This window comes from Python bivittatus, unplaced genomic scaffold, assembly GCF_059951505.1.
Source record: "Python bivittatus isolate LINGU-HERP-01145 unplaced genomic scaffold, Pbiv_v1 ctg000790_np1212, whole genome shotgun sequence".
NCBI classification, from domain to species: domain Eukaryota; kingdom Metazoa; phylum Chordata; class Lepidosauria; order Squamata; family Pythonidae; genus Python; species Python bivittatus.
The window spans coordinates 5,847,112-5,870,508 of NW_028277110.1; the positions used below are offsets into that span (position 1 = coordinate 5,847,112).

A 23,397-nucleotide genomic window follows, 5' to 3' on the forward strand; every position below is an offset into this window, starting at 1 on the left:
CTGCCCCTTTGGCCGCCTTGCACTCCACTGCCACCACTTACTCCTGCCGCCCCCAGTCAACCCCAGCTGATCTTTGCCATCTTCTTCCTCCCAATACTGACAAGGCCGGGTGTGCCTTGTCAGCAACAGGAAGAAGACAGCAAAGATCAGCTGGGGGTGGCAGGGGTGGTGGAGTTCAGGGTGACCAAAAGGGCAGAGATGGGGGGGATAGGTGGGGGGAGTTGAAGCGCACACTGCGGGTCATAAAACGGCAGGTTGCCAAGCACCCAAATTTTGATCACATGACCACGGGTGCACTGCAACAGCCATAACTTTGAGGACTGGTTGTAACTACCATTTGTTCAGTGCCATTGTAACTTCAAATGGTCACTTTTGTTAAGTGAGGACTATCTGTAAACTATCTGTAAACTATCCACTCCACATAACAGTGTTTTTTTTAAAAAATGAAATAGGAAAACAAGGATAAGATTTAGTGATTAAAGAAATCTGTCTAGCCTTATCCAATCCACTGGGCCACATTTACAGCAGCTGTGGAGAAGTGAGGGGGATTTCACTGTTCATCAGTAACAGTAAATGTATATTAAAATAGGTAAGCTTTCAGGGCTCGTCAGTATGCATACATACACATGGATACAAAGACTTTGTACCTTTCCTTCTATTTCTGCGTTTAACTTCTTTTCCCTCTTTAGATTTTCCCTTTTTCTCTTCCTCGGACTCTCCATCACTCATCGTTAATTTATGTCTTAACAAACGGTGCCTGTATCTAGGTTTCTTGGCTTCTTCAGCATCTGAATCTGAGTCAAAGTCATCTTCTTGTTCATTCTCTCCTGTTGTAGGAAAAAAATAAAATAAAAAAAGCAGACTTCTGTGCACAAAATATTTTTCTAGTTTATATCAGTATCACAGAGTTATATCACTATAACAACGAATTATCTGCATTATAGCAGGCTATGGAAGAACAAGCATTCAACAAAATAAGTTGGTATTATTTTTACTAATCTTGTTAAATAAGCAAGTTACATTTAAGTCTTAAAATAGCTTTTTAGTCACCCTCTTCAACCACCTCTCAAACCAGAAGAACATTTTGGCTCCATCCACTCGGGGAGGGGCACTCTTAAGAACTAGAAAAAGGGTGCTGAGGAGGCACCATGGAATCCAAAGATTGCCCACCTATGATTTAATTTTAACAGATAAATCAAAATCCTCAGCACAATTTAAGTGGTATGTTAAGAACATAAGAACATAAGGAGTACCCTGCTGGATCAGACTCCTGGTCCATCTAGTCTAGCTTTCTGTTCTCCCAGTGGCCAAGCACTTCCACAAGGAAGTCCACCAGACTCCCAGCAGATGGCCTTCAGAGGCAGTCCCACTGCCATCAAGTCTAAAGAGCCATTAACTCCCATGACTTTTATGAATTCGTCCAAGCCTTTTCTGAAGCCAGCCAAGCTAGTATCCAGCCCCACATCTTGTAATTAACCTAGTAATTGATTCACCATGATTTGTCACTTAATGTTTAGCTAGTGTGTATATTTAGTAGCAAACAGTAGGCTATTGAGGAAACTGTTACAATACACTTTGATATGAAAATACATTAAAAATATGTGTTTATCAGGTGCTTACCACTGTTGTTTATATTTTTTGTTCGCCTTCCTTTCTTTTTCTTCCCATCATTGGATTCTTCATCAGAAGAAGCATCCTCCTCTGAGGAAAGATTGGCTTTGATTTCTTCTAAAAGCATTTTCTTGGCAATTCTTTGAAGTAAAACAAAAAAGGTGTATTCCATTGGTTCACCAATAACAACCAATAAATGACAAACGTAATTGTACAACTATATTAATTAGATCAATCATTTTTTAAAAAATTGAGCAAGATTAATGGATGGCCATTGGTAATGGAATTTGATGTATAGTATCAACCTGCTTGTGGAAGAATGAATTGTTATGAACAGCAGCAATAAACATTTTCAAATTCTATCAACTGACTAGTTTTCTGTAGTTTCTGTGGCTGTTATAATTCCACTACAGTGTTAACTTTCATTTTCTGCTCCCTTCAGTATCATACTATCAGTCAGTGCAGCAATTTTTAGCTGAATATCAGGATCCCGCATCAGTCAACCAACATGAGATATAGTTTTAAAGAGAAAGTTTAAACACCAGTTCTCAGGTGCTATTGCTTTAGGACTGCCCAAGATAACAGACCTTGAACCCATCTGGCTAGGAACTTGATTAAATATGGTCATATTTTGTGGTACAACACATAATGGACAGACAATTAGTAGTCCATCAACACTGCCAAAAGGAGGCTCATATACCCATTCTAAGCATTAGACTGGCTTTCCTGGCTTAAGAGTTCTTGCTTACTGTCAAGCTCTTTTTTTTTTTTTTTAAGTCACAGTACAGAAAGCCGGACAAATACCAGTGGAACCTTTGCAAAGGAATGCCGCTTTCCCCCTCATACCAAGGCAGGCCAGGCATTTCAAAACAGCTAGCAGTAACGCAATGATGATAAAGGCAAACTTTCTCCATTCCTCACAGTGAGCAGGTACCAGAGGGTACAGAAAAACAATCGCAAAAGCCCTCAACTGAAGGCAATCATACTTAGACTTAAGATTGTGCTGGTGGGTCTAACTGGTACAATTTTGAATAGAAGCAGTCCATCTCATCCTGAGGTTAATAAAAATAATAGTAAGGAGAAATAATGATGTTCTTCAGATTCCTGGCCCACATTCAGCACAATAGCTAGATCTCATGCTTCAAAAATGAAGAGAAGAAATTAGTGCAAACTGATAGGCTTTGTCCACGGTTTTCCAAGAATCTCAGCTGAATCTTTTCCAGGTATTTATATAATTATAAATCTTGAATAAAACTATAAGCAGTTTTCACTAATCCCTGAAATGTTTATGCGCACCCACAATTTCAAACATGCAGCCAGATGTTTATGCATTGGTTTTAGCACAGAATGCCCTCACCATACAGACTGCTTTGGAAAATTCCCTTGGGCTTTCCTCAAGTTTCATCACACTTTTTCAGTCTGACGCACAGGTATTTCTGGACTAAAACAGATCCAAAGAGCAAGATTGGTATATGCCATTGTATTGGTTCCCCTTAATAAAACCAAAAACAAGGAAAATGCCAATCTAATATAAATCGTCAGGGAGCACTTTTTTTTTCAATGAAATGGAATGGGGAGGATAAATTTAACATAAAAGAAAATGTAACTAGTTAATTATAGTCTTTGTTTTGTCCAATGCTGTATCAAAAATATTTGGATTTTTGTCCCAAACCAATGAATTAAACTTGTCAGCAAAACAGAACAGCAGCAAGACATATCTGGAAAAACTCCACTAGCAAGAAACCAAAGGTGTTGCGACAAGGAGAGCTTTGAGTGGAAGGCTTACTTGCATAAACTTTGTCATATGTTGTGATTCAAAGGTCACCAAGACCTACAAAAATATGTTTTTCTCATTGCCTATTTTTGCTGTCCAAATTAGCAGACTTGAATAACTCATAAATTTCCCTCAGCCGGGTCATAAGATGTGCAGGTATATTAATCAGCATGTTAAGTTTTATGATGAACAATACTGGTTAGAAATGATCACTTGGTATTAAGTAGGTTTCCCATGAATATCGATTTTTTCCCTTCAAAATTTAGATCTGTTCATAAACATTCATTCACACATGATTTTTTATTTTTTTTTTGGTAGACTTGATCCAAAGTTTCTAGAATCCTGCAATGGGCTTTGACCTTGGTTTTTATGAAAAGCAAAGCCAAAGGAAAATAGAAGTGTTGATAAAAGCTGAGTTTTTTCTGTAACATTTTAACCAAATGTGACAGTTTCAATTTCTGATTAAATTGTTGTATTTAGTGTTGACATACATTTTCCACACCTAACTTTATCAAGTGGGACAATGAAGCAAACCATCTACAAATTATGCTTAGGTTTCAAAACATGTAATATAAGATAGCTGGGCTTCCAAAAGGAGATACACATTCTAAGTCATAACTGATAGTAAAATACTTTGCTTTTTCAGATAAAGTCCTGTTTGACTTCTGTAAAGACATAATCACATTCAGAAAATGCTAGTAGATTAGGGAAGGAAACGCAGCCATGGGAATGAGCTTCAGAGAAGCTGAACTCTCTGTTTAATGAACGCAAACAAATACCGTTGACTAGTGTATTACTAGGGTTCATCATCCAGCCTTCTCATATTGTGACACCAAGAATGTGAAGCATATGTTCACCACAATATAGTGCTATCTTAAAACTACCTTAAAACTAGCCTTTAAAAAGCAACATTATGAATTGGATCCAAAGGACACTAGTCACAACTAATAAATCTGACCGATTTTCAATGGAGCTAAATCTCTGCTGACGTTCTCTGGATCCAACTATCTTAAACTCACTGTTCTAATAGCCAAGATGGCAATTATCTAAACCATTATCAGAAGCTAATGCTGGCTTATCTTTTTCCAATAAGATTGTTGGTGACATCTCCATGTTCACTCAATTTACAGTTCTGAGGTGAGGATGATTTTTACCCCTTTCCAATTCTACAGTGTCCTGATCTACAGTGGTTTAAATGGCAAGACTAAATGTACATACATTTACACACCCACATGTGTAGTTTCTATTTTTTTCCCCCACAGGCAATTTTTGATATCAGCTCTGAGCATGACACACCCACAACTGGATGAATCAACATTGTTTATATCCAGGGGAGGTGACCGTTAAGCAATTTGCAAGGGCATGTGCATGAATCATGCAGAGGGTCACAGGTAGAGAGTCCCAGATGCATGCACATGTTTTCTGAGATGTCTTACCAACTACAACTACAATCAAAGAGCATGTTTATAATTACATATTTGACATACTCTAAGTAGAGTATGAAAGGAAATTACACCAAAAATATTAAATACTCTAATTCATTTTAGTTGATATAACATGACTAAATAGCGTTAAACTTGAGACCTCCACAAGAATGGTAAACTGAGTATTATGTGGGCAAATTTTCGATATGAATGACAATAGAAATTGTTTCCTATTATATCTTAGTAGAAAAAAATGTGTTTTATATTTCTTAAATTAAATGCTTGGACGAGAAACATGTTTTACAAAAATTTATTGCATCCATCAAATACTTCAAAGGCATTGTGCATGAATACACTATGAATCTCTTAATGAACAAAAATAACTCCAAACATATTAAAACAGCACTATTTAAAAGTTCAGACAAACCAATAATAAACAAATACACACCACAATGAAATACAGCACTGTCTGTTATATTAAGACTCACTAAAATATTGCAAATTGGCAAAGATGATTTTAACATTTTTAACAAGAGGCATGTTAAAATAGCGTCTTCAGAAAAAGAAAGTTGTAAATACAACTGTCTAAGCTGCAACAATACTACAGATCTCTAACATCTTTCTTTGGCCTGGCAGAAGTGTTTCATCCATAAAAAAAGTGAAAGCAAGCAACAATTAAATTGCAAGCCTGAGCACATGTACGTGAAAGTTTGGATTGACAGATCACAGTGCAACTCCCAACGGCAGGTAACTGTCACAGTCCCACGCGCACGCAAGATGCAGCTCAGCTTGCAAATGGGCGAAGGGATGATACCCAGCTGCACTGTTTGTGCCCCAGGAGCTGCTCTTCGGAGTGTGAGACTGAAGACACCACAACAGGAAGGAGGAGCAGAAGAGCCTCCATGCCCTGTGGTCTTTCTGCACACAACTCTTTGGACCCTTCTAACGTTGAACCAACTACTTAATTGCAGTTTCCTGATTCTGAAGCAAAATGAAGCATTTCAATACATGTTAACCAACACACATATTGGTTAAAATTACGCGTCTATGAACACCAACTCCATCTAAGAGAGGTAGATCAATTTTTTTTCCTGGATTATACAGTATTCAGGGGTTTTCCCCCATTAAAGCAATTCCAGGAATTTTATGAATAAAATTATTCTGTATGATTAAAATATGATTTAAGATTTATCTACTAAGTACTGAGAATTTTTTTAAAAATCCAGCAAAACTCCTAATGATTTTCTACATAATTTTATCTACTGTACTAGAAATTCATTTTTAAAACTTAATAATGAAATAATCAACTCTACTTTGACTCTTTGAAAGTCTTAACAACATTTTTGAACAATTTCCTCACCATTGTTTCTATAGCAATCCCTAAACAAATATTAAAGTTCATTTTAAACATTTTTCTTAAACATTGTATGTGAAAAGCAAGTAATACCTAGAATAGCAGCATTTTATCTGTACCCAGGTCCACACTGGAGAACAAGTTAAGTGTTAAAATTCACTTCAGGTACAAAAAATATGTTTTGTTTTCTCTAATTATGTAGGTAAAAACCAGTTCACTTAGTAACAAAACAATTCTAAGTCCCACAAAGCCAAATGCACATTTATCATTCCCAAAATATTCTATTAAGTTTGCTGAAACAGTTCCCACAAAAGAAACTGCTTGGTAACCAACATTAGGCATAGATGCCTTAACAATATGCATTTTGTCAATTCTGTAACAGTGCAATCCTCTGCATATCTTCTCAGTTTAAGTCCCCCTGTGTTCATTGAGGCTTCATGCCTCGTTAAGTCAAGAAGGATTGCAGCCTGCTCTGTTAATAAAAAAAACATCCCTTCTATTTTACTCTTTTCTGGTTTGCATCAGTTACAGAATTCATGTATTATGAAGTTTATAAGGCCTACAAAACTAAATCCTTAACTACAGTGATATCGTAACATTAAATGTTAACAAATATACATTTATGCACATGTTCAATTTAACATGCGACTGTAGTCTAAACAATGCCAATAAAAATTCAAATGACTGAAGCAGGCACAAAATCAAGTCATCTTATTACTACTACCAAGTATTCAGTTTTGAAATTATAGGAGTTTGTAATTCAGGATGCTAGGAAACGGATTTCTCCAAAAGCATGTCCTGCTTCTGGCTGCTTTTTATCAAGTTTTTATAAGAGCTAATTTATACTCCAGCTGAAAAAGCATTCAGGAGCCATCAAAATACTATCAATATTGAATAACTGCTCATCTTCCATTCCTGTGGAGAGCTGTAATTATCAGACTTTTTTTAAAGTGTGACTTCAATTACAATTTACACAAAATCCACATTATACATGGAAACTTAAAACGGACAGTGCTGCAGTGCATTTATAACACACCCTATGCAAGGTGTGTGTGAGTTAACACTTAAATCTTATTTTCTTATTTTCTTTGCATTTCTGGATTTGGGGATTTGTTTTCTGGCCTCTCGTTCAAGCTTGCGGGAAGCCTGTGAGCGAGTCTTTACAAGGCAGGCACTTCTGGTTTTTACAACCTGCTTGCTGTTCCGTTGCTCTGGCTTGCGCCCACGCCTAGGGTGTGTTATAATCTTTTTAAAGTCCTTACGGATGGAATCATACCTATTCTCAGGATCATCGTCATCATCTTCCTCCTCTTCCATTGGCACAGCTGCAGATTTATGCTGTCCTTCATCTCCTTTAGAAGGAAAAAAGGGGAGACATATTTGGCACAAGAGAAAAACTTCTATCACTCCTATGAGATAGCATCTCCACCATTTTTGGAGAACACCATTTCTTTCCAGTTTTTTTTTTTTACAGCAACCCAAATCCCATGCTCTGTATGAGAGACTCTATATGACTCAAGCTCATGAAAAGGGAGAATTATAGAGACCTACAACTATTTGTCTAAGATCAGAAAGACAACAGGGGAATTGTATCTATATATCTTACGGTTTGGCACTGTTCATTCTATATACTTGGTCCATTCAAACATATATAGCAGAGGACTGTCATCCTGTAGTAGATGTCTGTGTCCTCTTCTCCTCTGCTCAGAGATCTTATTCAGGAGAATCTTTTCTCACCCTCTAAAAAGGTGGAAAGATTATACATCTGCCCTCCAAAAACATAGCCCTAGATACTGCCTTGTACATCCAAAGTAAAAGAAAATAATGCTTTCATTCTTGAATCTCATCCTCAGTAGGCAAGTATGAAAATATTTCCTGTGGCAAATAGATGAGTAGCACACATTTAAAAGGTTATTATTATTGTTGGTCACTCAGTCAGCCAGTTGTTTAAACTGGATTTGGCATTTTTATCCACCTATTGAGTCCTTCCCAAGGACTTGGGATAGGCAGATGTTGTTTGATGGGGTTAAAGGTATCGCTGCAGGATGTAAGCTGTTCTAAGTAAAGCTGTCTTTTGCAATTATTACTATTATTATTATTGAAATGAGATACCCACAGGGAGATAGGCATAAAGAGGGAATTTTCTTGTTGAAAATGTAATATTTGATAAGTTTTATTATTGCCAGACTTCAACCAACAAAAGCGAAGCCCAACACCAGTGGAAAACTGACCCAAACCCATCTTTTGGTGATTCAATTAGCCTCTCTGGCCACAGAGCCTAATTTTGTAGAAGATAGGAAGAAGCTCTTCCTATTTTCTTCCCTCTTCCCTCATCAACTAGAACTAGAAATAGCTGAATATCGGTTGGAAAAGGAATTAGGGAAAACCTGGGGAACAGATGTGAATCTTTTTCTTACAGGTAGTCTTCAACTTACGATCATTTAACGACCATCCATAGTCACAATGGTGTTGAAAAAGTGACTTACAACCAGTCCTCGTAGCATCCCTGCAGCCACGTGATCAAAATTTGGGCACTTGGCAACTGGCATGTATTTACGATAGTTGCAGCATCCCAGTCACGTGATCACCATTTGCGACCTTCCCAGCCGGTTCCCCAAGCAAAATCAACAGGGAACCACATGATTCACTTAACGACCATGGTGATTTGCTTAATGACTGCCGTAAAAATGTCATAAAATCAGGTCCAGTCACATGACGCCTCACTTAACAACCACACTGCTTAACTATGAATTTCCCAGTCCCTATTGTGGTTGTAAGTCAAGGACTACCTGTATATGCCTCCTGCTGATAATGCAGGGCTTCAGCATATAACTTTTTTCCTCCTCTCCATCACTTCTTTTGTGTCACGTCTTTTAAATTTAGAGATAAGAATTGACTTACTGATTGCTGTAAGCTACTCTGGGAACTGTTTAGGGGGTGAAGAGGAGGATAAAAATCTTAACCAGATCAGGATTAATCTCAGTCTACTCTACAGACTATAGCAAATATAAACTGAATTAACATCATGTCTACCACTCTGGAAAAAGGGCATTCTACAAATATAATGAACTGTCTAAAGGTACAGATCTATTGAGGTCGCAATGCACAGATCTCAAGACAGATCTTGCTTCCTTGGTTACATGAGTAAATTCTACTAGCAAATTTAATAATTATGATCAAATACCTGTTCCTGGTACAATTTGACAGAGAATTCCTAACAGATTCTAGGAAAAACAGACCCCCATAAAATTGGGAATGCAATATACTGTAGGCATAATACTGCCTTTTATCCAGCAGCATCATAATACAGATGCTACATTACAAGGAGCGCTCTCATTTGCAAGTGCTACATCACCCTCCCCTGGAATGAATTCCTCTCTGGCAACTTCATTTAAGCAATCCATCAATACCACTAGTGATCATGATTTCAAAACCTAGTTAAGGGAAGTTGTCAGGCCATTCCTCATTTTTATAAAGGTAGCCACAATGGAAGAGCTGCCCCATGACTTGCTTACAAATTCAAAGGCATTGTAGAAAGAAAGCCGGGTTAGTCCGTGGTAGACAAAAATCAGGATGAGTCTGGAAGCACCTTTTCCAACAAATGAATTTTGTTAAAAGGCCTAAGCTTTCGCGAGCTGCAATTTATTTCCTCTCTATATATTTGATGAAGTGAGCTGCAGCTTATGAAATCTTAAGCTTTTTAATAATTTTTTTGTTGGAAGAATACTATCAGATGCTTTCTGATTTTTAGCAAATTCAATGTAGGAACAATATAAGAACTATTAAAGTCAAACTCTCAAGTCTAAAAGCCACCTCTTGGATCTAGCTTGAAGAATGGGGCAAATGTTCCTTACAGTATGGAGTTTGAAGGAGATGAGTATCAAAATACCACTTAAGTGTTGTGTGGATAGGTGATAAGCGATTTGGCAGGGAATGATACAATACAGAGACGGTCAAACAGTGACCAGGATCAATATTATGCTGTTCCACCTAGCTATAGAAATCTGGGTAACCTCTCAGTTTCATGGGTATGAGAAAAATGTATGAATTGAAAACATTTAAAAAATTCTGGTGATTCTAATAAAATTCTAATTGTACTACAACTATTGTGAACAAATCTGCACATGGGAAGCCAAACATCATCAAAACTATTCAAATGCACAAAGTCTGTCAAAGAAAAAGCAACAAGGAAGGCCAAGTAACACACAGTTGGTGTCCTGAAACTGAGGGCTTTTAAATTTGTTCTCAAAACCCTGCCCAAAGCTCAGCTGCAGGCCATCACTGGTCACATTCCTATTAGTAAGGGGGTAATCCATTGCTGATGTGTTCTATTTCTCAGTAGACATACCTATGCTTCCTAGTGCTGATTCCACATAAGAGGGGAGTCAAATAGGGCTTTCTCTTAAGGGATTTGGGGTCCCCTGTCCTTCATCAGGGTCTCCAGGAGTATCTTCCTGCTCACAATCTTCTAAGTTTTAGAGGTTCTTCTGAAGAGGATTTTGACAGGTGAGGGAAGTGTGTCAGAAGCATGTCATCTAAAAGCTTCTGTAAAATCAGTCTATGCCAGAATCAAAAATCCCAGATTGAAGTTAAATTTTAGACCACAAGATCACTAAGAGTTTAAAAAATGCTCTAGCCCATAAAACTATGAATAAAGGGAGTATCAGACACTTCTAAGTAGTTGAGTAATAAATAAATCTATCTCCATCTTTCAATGTTTTGGGAAAAGCATACAGGACATTAATGCCTTCATTTCTCTTGTACATGTATTTGCCAGTGAGAGAGCAAGGGCCTGGATTCCAGTTATTTTCTCATTTTCCCCTTATAAAAGCCATCTTGCTCCAATTAAGCCAGAACATTTCTGGGCAGCAGAGCACACACGAACTTCTTTTATCGGCTGTGGGACAAGCTTAACTTTTCCAACATTAACATTTTAGAGTATTGCTAATTATATTCTGTTGCCTTAAGACTGTGTTATGAAAACACATTCATACATGTAATCCCACAGGTTCAGTATTTTTGTGGGCATCTTTTTTCCTCTGTTTGCAATCACATTACTTTCTTTATTCAAAAGGAATTCTGAGTCCTTAGTGGCATAATAGCAATCCATAATAACCTTTGAGACTTAGCCAAAATTTTAGACCAAGTGAATATGCTGATCCTTTGTAAGCCAAAGGGCAAACTTAGCTCCATTTGCCAAAGGAATAAGTGGAGACAAGACCAAGAAATCTAATATCTAGAATGGTCACAGCAATAAGGAATTTTTTAGCATGGCATAGTCCCTCCATTGTTTCAGCTAATCACAAATTATACAGAAAGTAATTAGAAAGCATAAAGGATATAATTACACTAATTATAAAGTATTTTATGTATCAATTATGAAGCATATTAAAAGTATTTTAAAAAGAAACAAATGGCAAATAAAAAACAGTGTTATAACGATATAGAAAAATATATCAAATTAAACAGTTTTTCCCAAATGCTATGCAGTTCCTATGCAGAGGCTTTACTTGTCATATATGTCATAAACTATGGGTAAAACAATTTGTAGCATTTTAATTAATATGTGACAGTTGTATGTTGTTGGTACATTCTTCCTTTAGCAGTTCTGTTGTCATATATGGATTAGAAGGAGAGCAACTCCTTCTGATTGGGATATTGTTCCAATATATTAAGAAAAAAACAAAACAATCTGATCCTGGGAATGATCATCCTGTAACACAATGTAATCTCAATATCACCAGTAAACCTTATGATATACTTTCATTAAATAAACTATTAAGATGGATTGAAGCAGAAGATATACTAGTTGTCTAGCTGGAGTTAGACAAGGTCCATCTAATGGACAATAGTTTGATTCTAACTAATTTGGTACTGAAACATAAAGAAAGACTTAACAGGTTTAAAAGCAGCTTTTGATTTGATCCCCAATCATTACTTAGGGCCAAATTTGCTGCTACTCCCATTGATTCTAATTTTTCATTTGAAATCTTATAGAAGTAGTTTCTGTTACTTGAGAAGTCTGGCATGGCTGTTTATTAGCCCCAACACTTTAAAAATCTTTTTAAAATTTATAGTTATTCAATTATTGAATTCTCAAATTTGTGTTCCTAAACTTGCAAATCATCCTCTTTCTGTATTCCTTTATGCAGATGATGATACTACTGTAATATTACCTCAAATTTAATTGGGCCTCATATTAATTACCTCAAATGTTAATTGGGCCTCTAAATAATAAATAGGAAAATGTTTGTAGCGATCATTTAATGGTTAATAATGAAAACAATAGACAGTGAGTTCTACACAAAAGAGAAAATTTAGCTGGTAAATACATTATCTTCAACCGGAACAGGTAGAGAAATATAAATACTTATAGATATTATAGATAATTAAAATGGGCATGTCATTGTAAGAGTGCTACTTCTTCAGCTATACAAATTATGGCTGCAATCATTAGATTACATTTTCCTAAAGGTGCCTATCATATTTCAACAGTGATTTAAAGTTGTTATCATCATTACTTTAGCTTAATTTTTGTAGGGGCAGTTACTTTGAAAACAGCAGCTTTATTTTGCTTAAAATGAATATATAGGCACAGTTGTGAAGAACTATTTTTTCAGGTTTGAAGTATGTCCCCAATGCCTTTACAGCTTGAAAGACATGTGGTCTTAACTTAGATTGAAATTTTTATTTTGAATTTTTAGATATAAATTTAGGACTTCAGTGCTAAAAGTCTGATCTCCTGGCCTGTTTCTCCCCCAGTGTTATTAGAGTTGGCATCTATAAAATCCAATATTTTAAGTAAGCATTACTGGATATTATGTTTTTAATAATTTAGTGGGCTAAACACATCAATTTATTGTTGAGTGACAATTTACCAGAATAGAATTTTTCCATTATCTGTGTATGATGGCTTACCTACAAACTATGACAATTCATGATTGATACCTAAACAAATCCTTAAACCAGAACAAATCTTGTTTGATTCAACATATAGAATCAATGGAACATGTTCTTTTTGAGCTTATTATAGGTATTTGAGAGAATACTTTTCAAAGCCTCTTCAGGAAGTCATCTAGTTTAGATGAACAGTTTGGCTATAAGGGCCATTAAGTATATACATCTTAACATAGAGATGTTAAGAGCAGCTAAGTATCGTAGACTGAAAATGAGATAATCTAGACTTTTATCTTGATAACTGTCCATTCTGAGTTACTGATCTAGTTGTATATACATCAGTTTTCTCAAGACTGGAATTTTCAGTTTTTTGGATGGTTTCTTGAAAGATGTTTTTAAACTTTGTATGTCATTTACCAACTTGATATTCTTTGCTGAGCTTCAATGGACCATACACAACAAAATATTACTATACCATATCCCTATTTTAGGCAGAGTGTTTCTGAAAATGAAAAGTTGCTCATTTCCCCTTAAGCATTTTTCAGTTTTGATATACTGAGAAACTATATCTCCCTGGTTCAAAGAAATCAGTACATGGCAGTAACTCAGTCTTTTCAAGCAGGTAATCACATCACCCTTACAAAGAGCTGGTCATAATTATGCTAAAACACAAAACACATAATATAGAATAAATATGAAATACCTAGAGTGCATATTATGATCCTGTAGTAGAGTTGTATATTAATACATGATTGTTCTTCTGCAGTCAATGGACCAAAAATGAAAACCAAAGTAGCTGTTTTTGTTACAATAAACAATAATAATAAATACTATACAAATGATGAAAAAAATGAGATAACCAAGAGGAATATCTTTCTTCTTTTTATAGCCATTGACAAAAATAGTCTTAGTGAATTTCACTACTAGAATATTTTCAAATAGCAAATATTAAATTTAGCAGTCCGGTCTGATAATGAAGCTAACAGTAACGGAATCATTCCTTGAACAGCTCCAGCATAACAAAACCAAGCTTGATTATTGCATTGATAAACCTATAAAGACAAAGGAAGACTGAGGAAAATCACTAGGTTTTTGCTTCTGTTGCTGCACTCAAATCGGGCCGGAGAAGAGGAAAGTGACAGAGCTGAGCCAGATACTGTTGTGATCAAAATTACAGAGACATGTAATGCTCTGTATTCATTCTGAACATAAATAAATCACAAGCAATAATTACTTGGCTCAGAGGAAACAGAATTTAATTCTGAGGGTGCTCCCTAAAATCAGTAAGAAGCTATCAAGAAGCACTGAAAATGCTGACAGCTGCAGGATTGAGTTCCAACTCCCTTTGGTATACAGTACATAATAAGGTAAGCAGAAGCTTTTGGACAGCCAGCAAATCTCTAAGTACAATAAGTGAGGAATAGTGGGACAAAACACCCAGCTATTAAGAATGTTTAAACTATTCTATAATTTGATTATATAGAAGCCACTATCACTGAGAGATTTATTTTCATATACTAGAATCAGAAACCCCTGTGACAAGAAGAAAATTAACTCAAAGACACTAATTTTACCTAACGAAAATGAACTATAAGCCTTGGACTATAAAGAGAAAGAACTATATTAGCATAATGCACAACACTGTTTCGCTTTTCTTCCAATTTTGGCAAATACTCACTGGGATCATTTACTTTTTTTTCAAAGCACTTAAAAATTAATTAAGTAATCAGAATAAATCTCGAAACACACCAATGGCTTCTATGAGTGGTCCTGACTGCCACATCTGATATGGAAGGAGCTATTAAAATATAGAGCCTTGATAAGGTAGAAGCATTGTATCCACTGTCATCCAATTTCTGCCCTAACATGGCAAGGATAAAATACAAAGATGTCTTCATGGATATAACTCAATGAATTTTATACTGCAGGTTTTTTTTTTTTAAATCAGCAGGACTGATTTCACAAATTCAAATCGATCTTCATGTGAATGGCACTGTATCCTTGAAATTATTTTAGTGTACTGTTCAAGGAAATATTCCAAGAAAACTAAAAATACTGCAGGTTCTTATTCAGCAATACTACTGAATATATCAATGCTAATGCTGATAAAAATGCCTTAAAACTATGCCCATATATTTTAAGTATTCTATCCCAATGGATGCAACTCCTTCTGAGGTTGGATAATTGCAATGTTTCCAAGGGAGTTACTTCCCACTCAGTGTGGAACAAAAACTACCACCGAATTCTGCAGTATAGCTAATTAAGTCCTATTCAAGTCCACTGCCCCAATTCTCAAAAAATCTTACTGAAGGCTGAAGGAGTTTGTTCCAACATATATTCAGCCTTCTACCTTGCAGAGTGCAACCCTTCATCAACCCTAAAACAGGATGTGTTTTTACAAAATTCCAGGTGCCGCAAAGTTCAGCACCTGGAGAGTGGGTTCTAAATGACCATTCTATAGCTGTTTCCCAGTATGATATACGTGTAACAGTGCTTTTTCCCTTTTTGTCATATTAAAACCAAATTTAAAAAATTAAGACTTCAGTTTCCTACTACACAATCCTAATTCTTATTAAGTAAATGTAATCCAATTTTACATTTGATTTTTAATCCCTAATTAAGTCAGTCTCCAAATATACTGCGATTTAAAAGCAAGCAAACCCTGAGCAAATTAATATAAAATACCTTTTTCTTTCATACTATACTCAAGTTTTAAAAAGTTAACTTTGAAATACTCAAGTAGAAACTTGAAAAGGCCCCCTTACTTCACACTGTAAAAAGAAAAGTCTACTCAGTTTAAAAGAATGTGGATTATAGATAGTTATCTTCTGCAAGGATCAGTGATTTTCATAATTTCCTGCTTACTTCCAGATATTCAAATGTGATGCTCAAAACGGTATCAGCGGCTGGAAGAGAATCTTCCACCACAGCGGGTCATACTCCCAAGTGAGTACAGATTTCAGGGGGGCTCTAGGTCCATCCCATCTCACATGGAAACAGGCCTATTTTGATCCTGGTACATCATGAAACCTATATGAAGTTGACTGCCAATCTACAATGTGTGAAACATACATTAAGTCATTCTGTGGTCTGTTTAGTTTTTATTTAGTCTCTTATGTGAACAAAGCCACTTCTGGTAAAAAAAAGTATTGATCAGGGCAGAGATATGCAGCTTTTTGCTAGTAAGAAGACTGTATTTAGCCATCGGCATGTGGACAACCACCCTCTAGAAAGTGGACGGGGCTGAGGCAAAAGCTAAATTTAATTTAATTTTGTTTATAATTACATTTAAATAAAATATAGTTAACACGATTATTTACAGTCATATTTAATAATCTTTCCTTTCTCTCAAATTCAAAATTATAATATGGCAACAGCTTTTACAGATTTCAGGGGATGGATCTAGTCCTGGGGCTTAGGGCATGACCTCTGGCTGAAGCCCATGTGTGGACCTACTTTATGTTTTGATCAATTCAGCACCCAACTGACTTAAAGAATGCACTTTCAGAAGTTATCTTGAAGGCCAGCAGCTTAAATGCCTTTAAAATATATTTTTAAAAATTATAGAAAATAACCTACCTATAGTTCCTTGCAGGAATAATAATAAAAATAATTATTATCATTATTACTCACATCATGACAAACTATTAGCCCTTATATTAAATAATCTGGATATAGACATGTTAATCTTGGGATATTAGCTCTGTCTGGAGGCCTGGCATATGTTCTCAACAGTGGGGTGGGCCTATAGTATTAGGTTTTAAGAGAGATTTCCCCACTGAAAGCTGTGTGATTACAGAATTTCTTCCCTTACAAATTGATATGTGGATTTGAAATCTGGATTTCTCTATAGGGTCCATATTTCAATTTTAAAGGAATCTATATTAGAACAAAATTTTGGCAACATGAACTGGATATACTATAGCATATAATCTTACTCAGTGATTTATATCATGTCGACCATGGTTCTTGATATTCTATGTTTAATTTAGAGTTTAACAGCACTTCCTTAATCTTTTTAAATGATATAATATATTCAGTTACTTATAATTAACTAACGATATATTAGAAAACGAATCTGTATGATAATTTTTAAGTTCATTGTTTATTCATTCGTATTTTATTAACTTGTTTCTTGTTTATTTTTATATCTTCTTTAAAATGCCTAAGAAAAATATTAAAAATTTAAAAATATATATATTTTACCCCAGAGGAAGAATAGGCAGCCCTGTGCTGTGGTATTTCAGTTGACAAATAAAAACATGCATCTTCATCTGGGCTTTTACATTTTACTTCTGAGCCCAGGAGGGGAGCCTCCTCTGCCGCCCTGTGGAACACTCTTCCCCCAGAGGTGACGCGGGCCCCCATTCTCCCAGCCTTCCGGAAAGGGATAAAGACCTGGCTCTGCCAACTCACATGGGGCGAGAGGATATATAAACCAACCCTGGGGGTGGCTAGCGTCTTGCAGATGCTCCCCGAGTCCAATAACTCCTTGAAAGATATTTATTATTTATACAGGAAGTCTTCTTGTAATGTATTTTAATTCATATCTATTCTATTTTAATTTTTATTCTTTTTACTGTAAACTGCCCAGAGTCGCTCTGCAGTGAGATGGGTGGTGACAAATTTGAAATATAAATATAAATAAATAAATACATTGTCAACAGGCTCTGAAATTTTGCCATTCTGAAATTAAATATATTGTTTTCACCTTGTCTGTACTTGTCTCCATGTGCATGCCATTATGTGTTTCATTTATACAACATCTAACCAACTCTTCATGAAAGGTAATCTTAAATTGTGATATAACTATAGCTTTTTATCTGGATGTTTTAACTGTTCTGTATTACAACTGTTAAGTAATAATTTTGTATTTTCATTGTAGCCTTGAGCAATTTGGGGAACAAAGGCATTAAAATTCTGAATCAGTGCCTCTACCAATAAACTGAATCAAGAGGTTTTCCTACATATATGAACAAATAGGTTGAACATTTCCCATAGTTATTTCATTTTCATGGAGTAAAAACAGTCTATTCTAATCAACCCAGTAGGTATCAGACTTTGCTTCAACCAATAAACCATGGATATTTCATTTTTCTTTCTCCTTCCTTTGTGATGGTAGAGATAGGGCAAGGCAAAGTGAAGCAGAAAAGAGAAACATTGAAAGAGAAGAGACAAAATAGCTGTGAAATAGCATAGTTTAGGATCAGTTTTCTCAACCTGGTGTCCCCAGATGTATCTGAATTACAACTTCCAGAATTTCTAGCCAGCAATGCTACTGACTGACTGAAAATGCTGGAAGTTTTAGATTTAAATGCAGTTTGAGTTAGATCAGTTCATCCTCCTAAGGAAAATAAAGGGCTTCCAGGAGGTACCTGCTTAACCATTATGGGATATTGGATTTCTTCTATTTAAATGTCATTATCAACAAACATCTTTGTTATGTGACCAGCAATTTAGCACTAATCCAAATAACATCCTTGAAAGCCAAATGCAAACCACTTTAAAAATGAAAATCTTCAAGAAATTAGTAGAATGTATGGATTAGGCTCAAAAGCTTACAGAGAAATAGAAGCTGTTCTGTCTCAAGAAATAATAAACAAAAGTTTAGACTTAATCTTTTGCACACCTGAAGACTGAAAAAATCCCAATTTTCTATCCACCAACAAATTTTCTGTTACTGGCTTTATTTTCTGCTCATCACTGCTTTCCTCGCCTGCTGAATTCAGGTTTTCATTTTCAGCTTCATTTGATGAAGATGATGTGGCAGTAGTGCTGACAGATTTGGCCTTTGTTTTTTTTAAATCAGGTTTCCCTCTCTCTTTACAGCCACCTTTGCCATTTCCTTTCTTGGCTGGTCCTCTCTTTTTGTTCTTTTTCTCCTCATAGAAGTCTTCATCGGAAGAAGACAGTAACTCGCCTCTTGTTTTTTTTGAATTACTTCTTTTAGGACTTTTCTTATTTTCTTTAGTCTCATTTTCCTTTTTATTTAAATTGTCTTCCAAAGTATCACAGACCTGTTCATTTTGGGGAGACTTCTCAGCATCTGAAACATTATCTTGGAGTTTCTTAGAAATTCTCTCTCTTAGGTTCCTTCCTATTTTTCCTTCAGGAGTTCTTTGTCTCTTACCAGTACTTCCAGAAGCACTGCAGATTTCTTTTTCAGGAGAAGGCTTCTCAATTTCAGAAGAGGAATCACTTTGCCTCCTTTCAGAGGTTTTTCTCTCATTTACACTTTCTTTCTCTTTTAAACCTTTTTTGGCTTTCTTCCTCTCGTCTGAGGACTCGCTACTGTGTTCTTGCTTTGGGGACCGTCCTGCATCATCAGAAGATAAATCCTGCAATTTTCCCAACAGTCTGCTTCGCTTGCCTGAAGTACTGCTACTGTCTTTTCTAGATGAAACATTCTGCTTTCCTTTCAATGCTCTCTCCTTGAAATCTTGTACTTGCTTCTCCTTAACAGATGCCTCTTTACAAGGTGTGTCTTCCAAAGAATTGCCTGCCTTCTCTTTATTTGAAGTTAAAAGTTCTTCATCAACTTCACTGGGCAATTCATTTTGCTGCTTCTGGTTTGACTCTCTCTTTCCTTTTTTAGTTAATTCCTCTTCCAAAGAAATGTAATTCTCACTCTTTGGGGTTTCTTTTGTATCCTTCTGTGTATGCTCAATTTTCTTCATATTCTCTCTTTCCAATTCAGAGTCATTATTAGAAGAATCTGAACAGTTCTGGCGTTTCTTTTTAGCAGCACCTAAATCTTTATTTGATTTACCTTTCTTAGCATCAAAATCTGATCCAGAACTAGAACTTTTCCTTTTTCGTTTTCCATTCTCCTCCTTCGCTGTTCGCTTCTTTAAAGCGTTTAGCACATCCGTGGGTATTTCACTGCTGCTGTCGAGATCTGAAGAATTATGGCCCATCATGGCTACCTCTTGGAGCACAGCCGGTATTTCATCAGAATCAGAACTCTGGTCTACAGCGAGTCCTTTGTTAGACGGAGGACTGCAAACAGCGCTGCCAGGAGAACTCTGCTTGTCTTTTTTGCTTTTGGACTGTGTGGATTTTCTGCTATATTTTTCACCGTATGGTTCATTACTATCTTCCTCAGAATTAGAAGTTAAGGCGTTTATGTCTGTTGGACGCCTTAAAGGTGTGGTTTTAACTCGTGGAGATCTTCTAAGATCATGATCTTCTACCTGTGAAAAGATTTCACTTTCTGGTATACATTCAGAACTACAATTTTCTTTACCACCTTCTTTGCTCTCTCCCTTTTCCAGCTTTTCATCTGGATCCTCAGCTTTTACAGGAGAACAAGACAAGGAAACTGGAGTCAATTTTACAACCAGTTCCTTCTTAACTTTTGGAGACTGGATTAACTTAGTCCCACCTTTACTATCCTTAGATTTACTAGTATTTACTGCACCATGCTCTGTTCTGCTTCCGATACACTGTTCACCTGCTTTCTGAACATCCATACAAGATTCAAAAATATCCTCAGGAACAGATGAGGGAACAGAAACAATATCCATATCTGTTGCTTCAGTGTTATTAGGTTCATACTGAAGCTCTTCACTTTTGCCAGACTTTTTATCTTTACAGTTCAATTTTTTGCTTCCTGTCCGTTCTATTACTGGCCCACTCTGATCTGTAGGCTCACTGACCTCTGATACAATTTTAGTTTCTTTGAATTCTTTTCCTTCTGTTTTTTTCGCTTCACTGTTACTCAATTTAATTTCTGTTTCCTTCTCTTTGGTATGTTTTTGTTTGATTTTAGCATCCAGATTTTGAATCTCCAGATTCAGACCTTCCTCCAATGCTGCATGAGCCTTTTTAATGTCATTTAATACAGATTTAAAAGCTTTCAGCTGACGTATATGTACTGTTCTGTTTATTTCAGAATTTTCAGTTGCCTCCTTCAAAAACTTTACAAAACTAGCATTCATGTTAGTTGTGGTTTCAACAAGTTTTTTTGTTTTTTTCAGCAGTTCTTTTGGCACCATTAATGCTTTATAAGAATAAGTTAGAGCACCAGAATACGGATGATCTGATTTCTTTTCTTCTCCGTTACAATTTGAACTATTTTTCTTTGAAGAATATTTAAGGGAATTATCATACATTTTATTTTTATCACTGTCAACTCTGATCCTCTTCTTATTTTGCTGTAATAATTGTTCCAAATTTTCAAATACACTATCACAAGCAGTGACCAAGTCCAGCAAAGGTTCTGGCTGACAAATATAGCAGTGCCACTGATTATTTTCATCCATTATGGTTGACAGCTCCTTTCGGCCTAAATTGCGTAATATACATTTTTTGCAGAATGCGTTATGGCAAAAGTCACAGCAAATTAAGTTTCCACCTTCAGCACACCACCTGAAATTAAAGTTTTAACATTTTTAAAATATGCTCCCATAAACAAATGACAGAAGTTTTTCATTAATATACAACAGCAATGGGGTACAAATAGCTACATTATTTTCAGAAGATAAGGCTATCTCTGTTTTCTAATACAGGAAAACAAACCAAATTTAAGCATCAATCCAGACACCCTAAGGGTAGACTGTGAGACTGAAAATTCAGAGCTGTTCTTAAAGCATGAGGACAATCGGACTGATGCATTTGTCTCACACTATAAAAGGCCTGGCACCCCAAAACTCATAGACTTCCCCTCAGTTATTCCCCAGTTACTTCTGTATTTTATTTGGACTAAAGGAAAGTTAAATCATATAGATTATAGAAATAAAAGGGAAGATGAATGAGTTAACTGAATATTTGATTGCCACATGAACTTTCAATCTATTTTTCTTATTTAAAGATCAATTAACAACTTTTGTTAGGAGCATGTTTTCACTAACAAGGAAAACCTAATACACCAAATCCATATAGGCCTATGAACAAACCTTTAACATTGATGAGATCCCACAGGGGGCAAGGAACTAGTTGCATTATTCTCAAAAAGAAGATAACGCAACCTATTTTCTGAACACTTTAACAATGCCAGATTAACTTCTGTTCAGTCTATCAAATTTAATTTAACAATGACACTTTTGTACACCTACCTACACTGTTCATCCATTCCATCTGCATCACGGCTGATGTCATCACTCATATAATATTTGAAGCAAGTCTATCAAGAAAAAAGTTTATTTCTTTCAGAAAGCTTAATTAAATTGCTGGGTTATATTATTTCTCAGCATTATTATTTATCTATAGGCAAATTTTCTTTATAAGACTCTGAGAGGCCTTTCTTTTTGCTTTATTTCATCCTTGCAATCCAATATAAAACGTAAGTTTTACTCCAAAGTAATTTAGAATATTATTTCTCCACTGGGCCAAACTTAGCTGAAACTGAATCAAGCTTTTATTTATGAAATGTATACATTGCCTCAATCCAATTGGACTCTAGGTGCTTTACACCCCTACCCCGCCATACATATACAGGGTGTACCAAAATCCACGTCCCATAGACAATTTATTATATAAATTACATTAAATGTTCAAATTGGTTGCCATTTTCTTCTAAACACACACTTACTCATTTGACACATGACCTTTGAACATTCCTAAATACAGGTAGACCTTGCTTAGTGACTGCTTTGGGCAGAGCCATTCAAAATTACGACAGTGATGAAAAAGTAAGTTTGTGACCAATGCCTGCATTTATGACCTTCACAGCGTCTCTCTCAGTCACAAGTTTGTTATTACGGTCAGTTGCTACAGTATCGCATTGTCCTATGCCTGACCCATTTTTTTTTCCTTTTTCCCCTCTTGCAGAGGGGAGAGATTGCCTAAATAAGCTATCTCTTCCTGAGCTGCTTTTCTCCACAGCGCAGCAGTGCTTCCCCAAAAGGTGCGAACCCCAAGTTAACAAGCTCAGCTCTGTGACCTTAATTAGCCAGCTGACAGCTGCTGCCTGTAACTGACAAGACTTTAATCACTTTCACAGCTCCGGCTTTTGTTTGCCTCCTAAGCGGAGAGGGGTTGGAGCTGCGAGCACACTGGTGCCAGCATGTTGCTTTTGATGTGTATTCCCCATTGTGTGCCTGCTTACTTTCTTGTAGTCCCTTCCTCTCCAATGAATGTAAATAACAAACATTAATTCCTTTCTTGCTAATTATCCTGGCACCAAGGTGAGCATTCCAAAGGGCACGGGCGTGGGGAAAAAGGGCTATAAGATATGCCCTTTTACCCAGCTTCCTTGTGAGCTGAGTTCTGGAAATCTTCCCCACCATTTGGGCTCACCCAGCTGTTTGGGGTTGTATCCTTCTGATGCTGTAAACCAAAGGAAAGCTGGAGTAAAATTGTAAGCACAGTCACGGTCATGTGATTTTCCACTTAGT

General features: G+C 36.1%; 1 protein-coding gene across 1 annotated transcript in view; it reads right to left on the reverse strand.

Moving 5' to 3' along the window:
* The window catches only part of ATRX (ATRX chromatin remodeler), a 114,827-nt gene that overhangs the window by 49,634 nt on the left and 41,796 nt on the right, over positions 1 to 23,397 (reverse strand). Inside the window, exons 8-12 of the mRNA XM_007428674.4 lie at positions 22,117 to 22,184; positions 18,690 to 21,430; positions 7,440 to 7,515; positions 1,621 to 1,751; positions 648 to 827 (exon numbers count right to left, since the gene is read on the reverse strand). Of these exons, the coding sequence (XP_007428736.2) occupies positions 648 to 827; positions 1,621 to 1,751; positions 7,440 to 7,515; positions 18,690 to 21,430; positions 22,117 to 22,184 (3,196 nt within the window). The remainder of the gene's footprint in view (positions 1 to 647; positions 828 to 1,620; positions 1,752 to 7,439; positions 7,516 to 18,689; positions 21,431 to 22,116; positions 22,185 to 23,397) is intronic.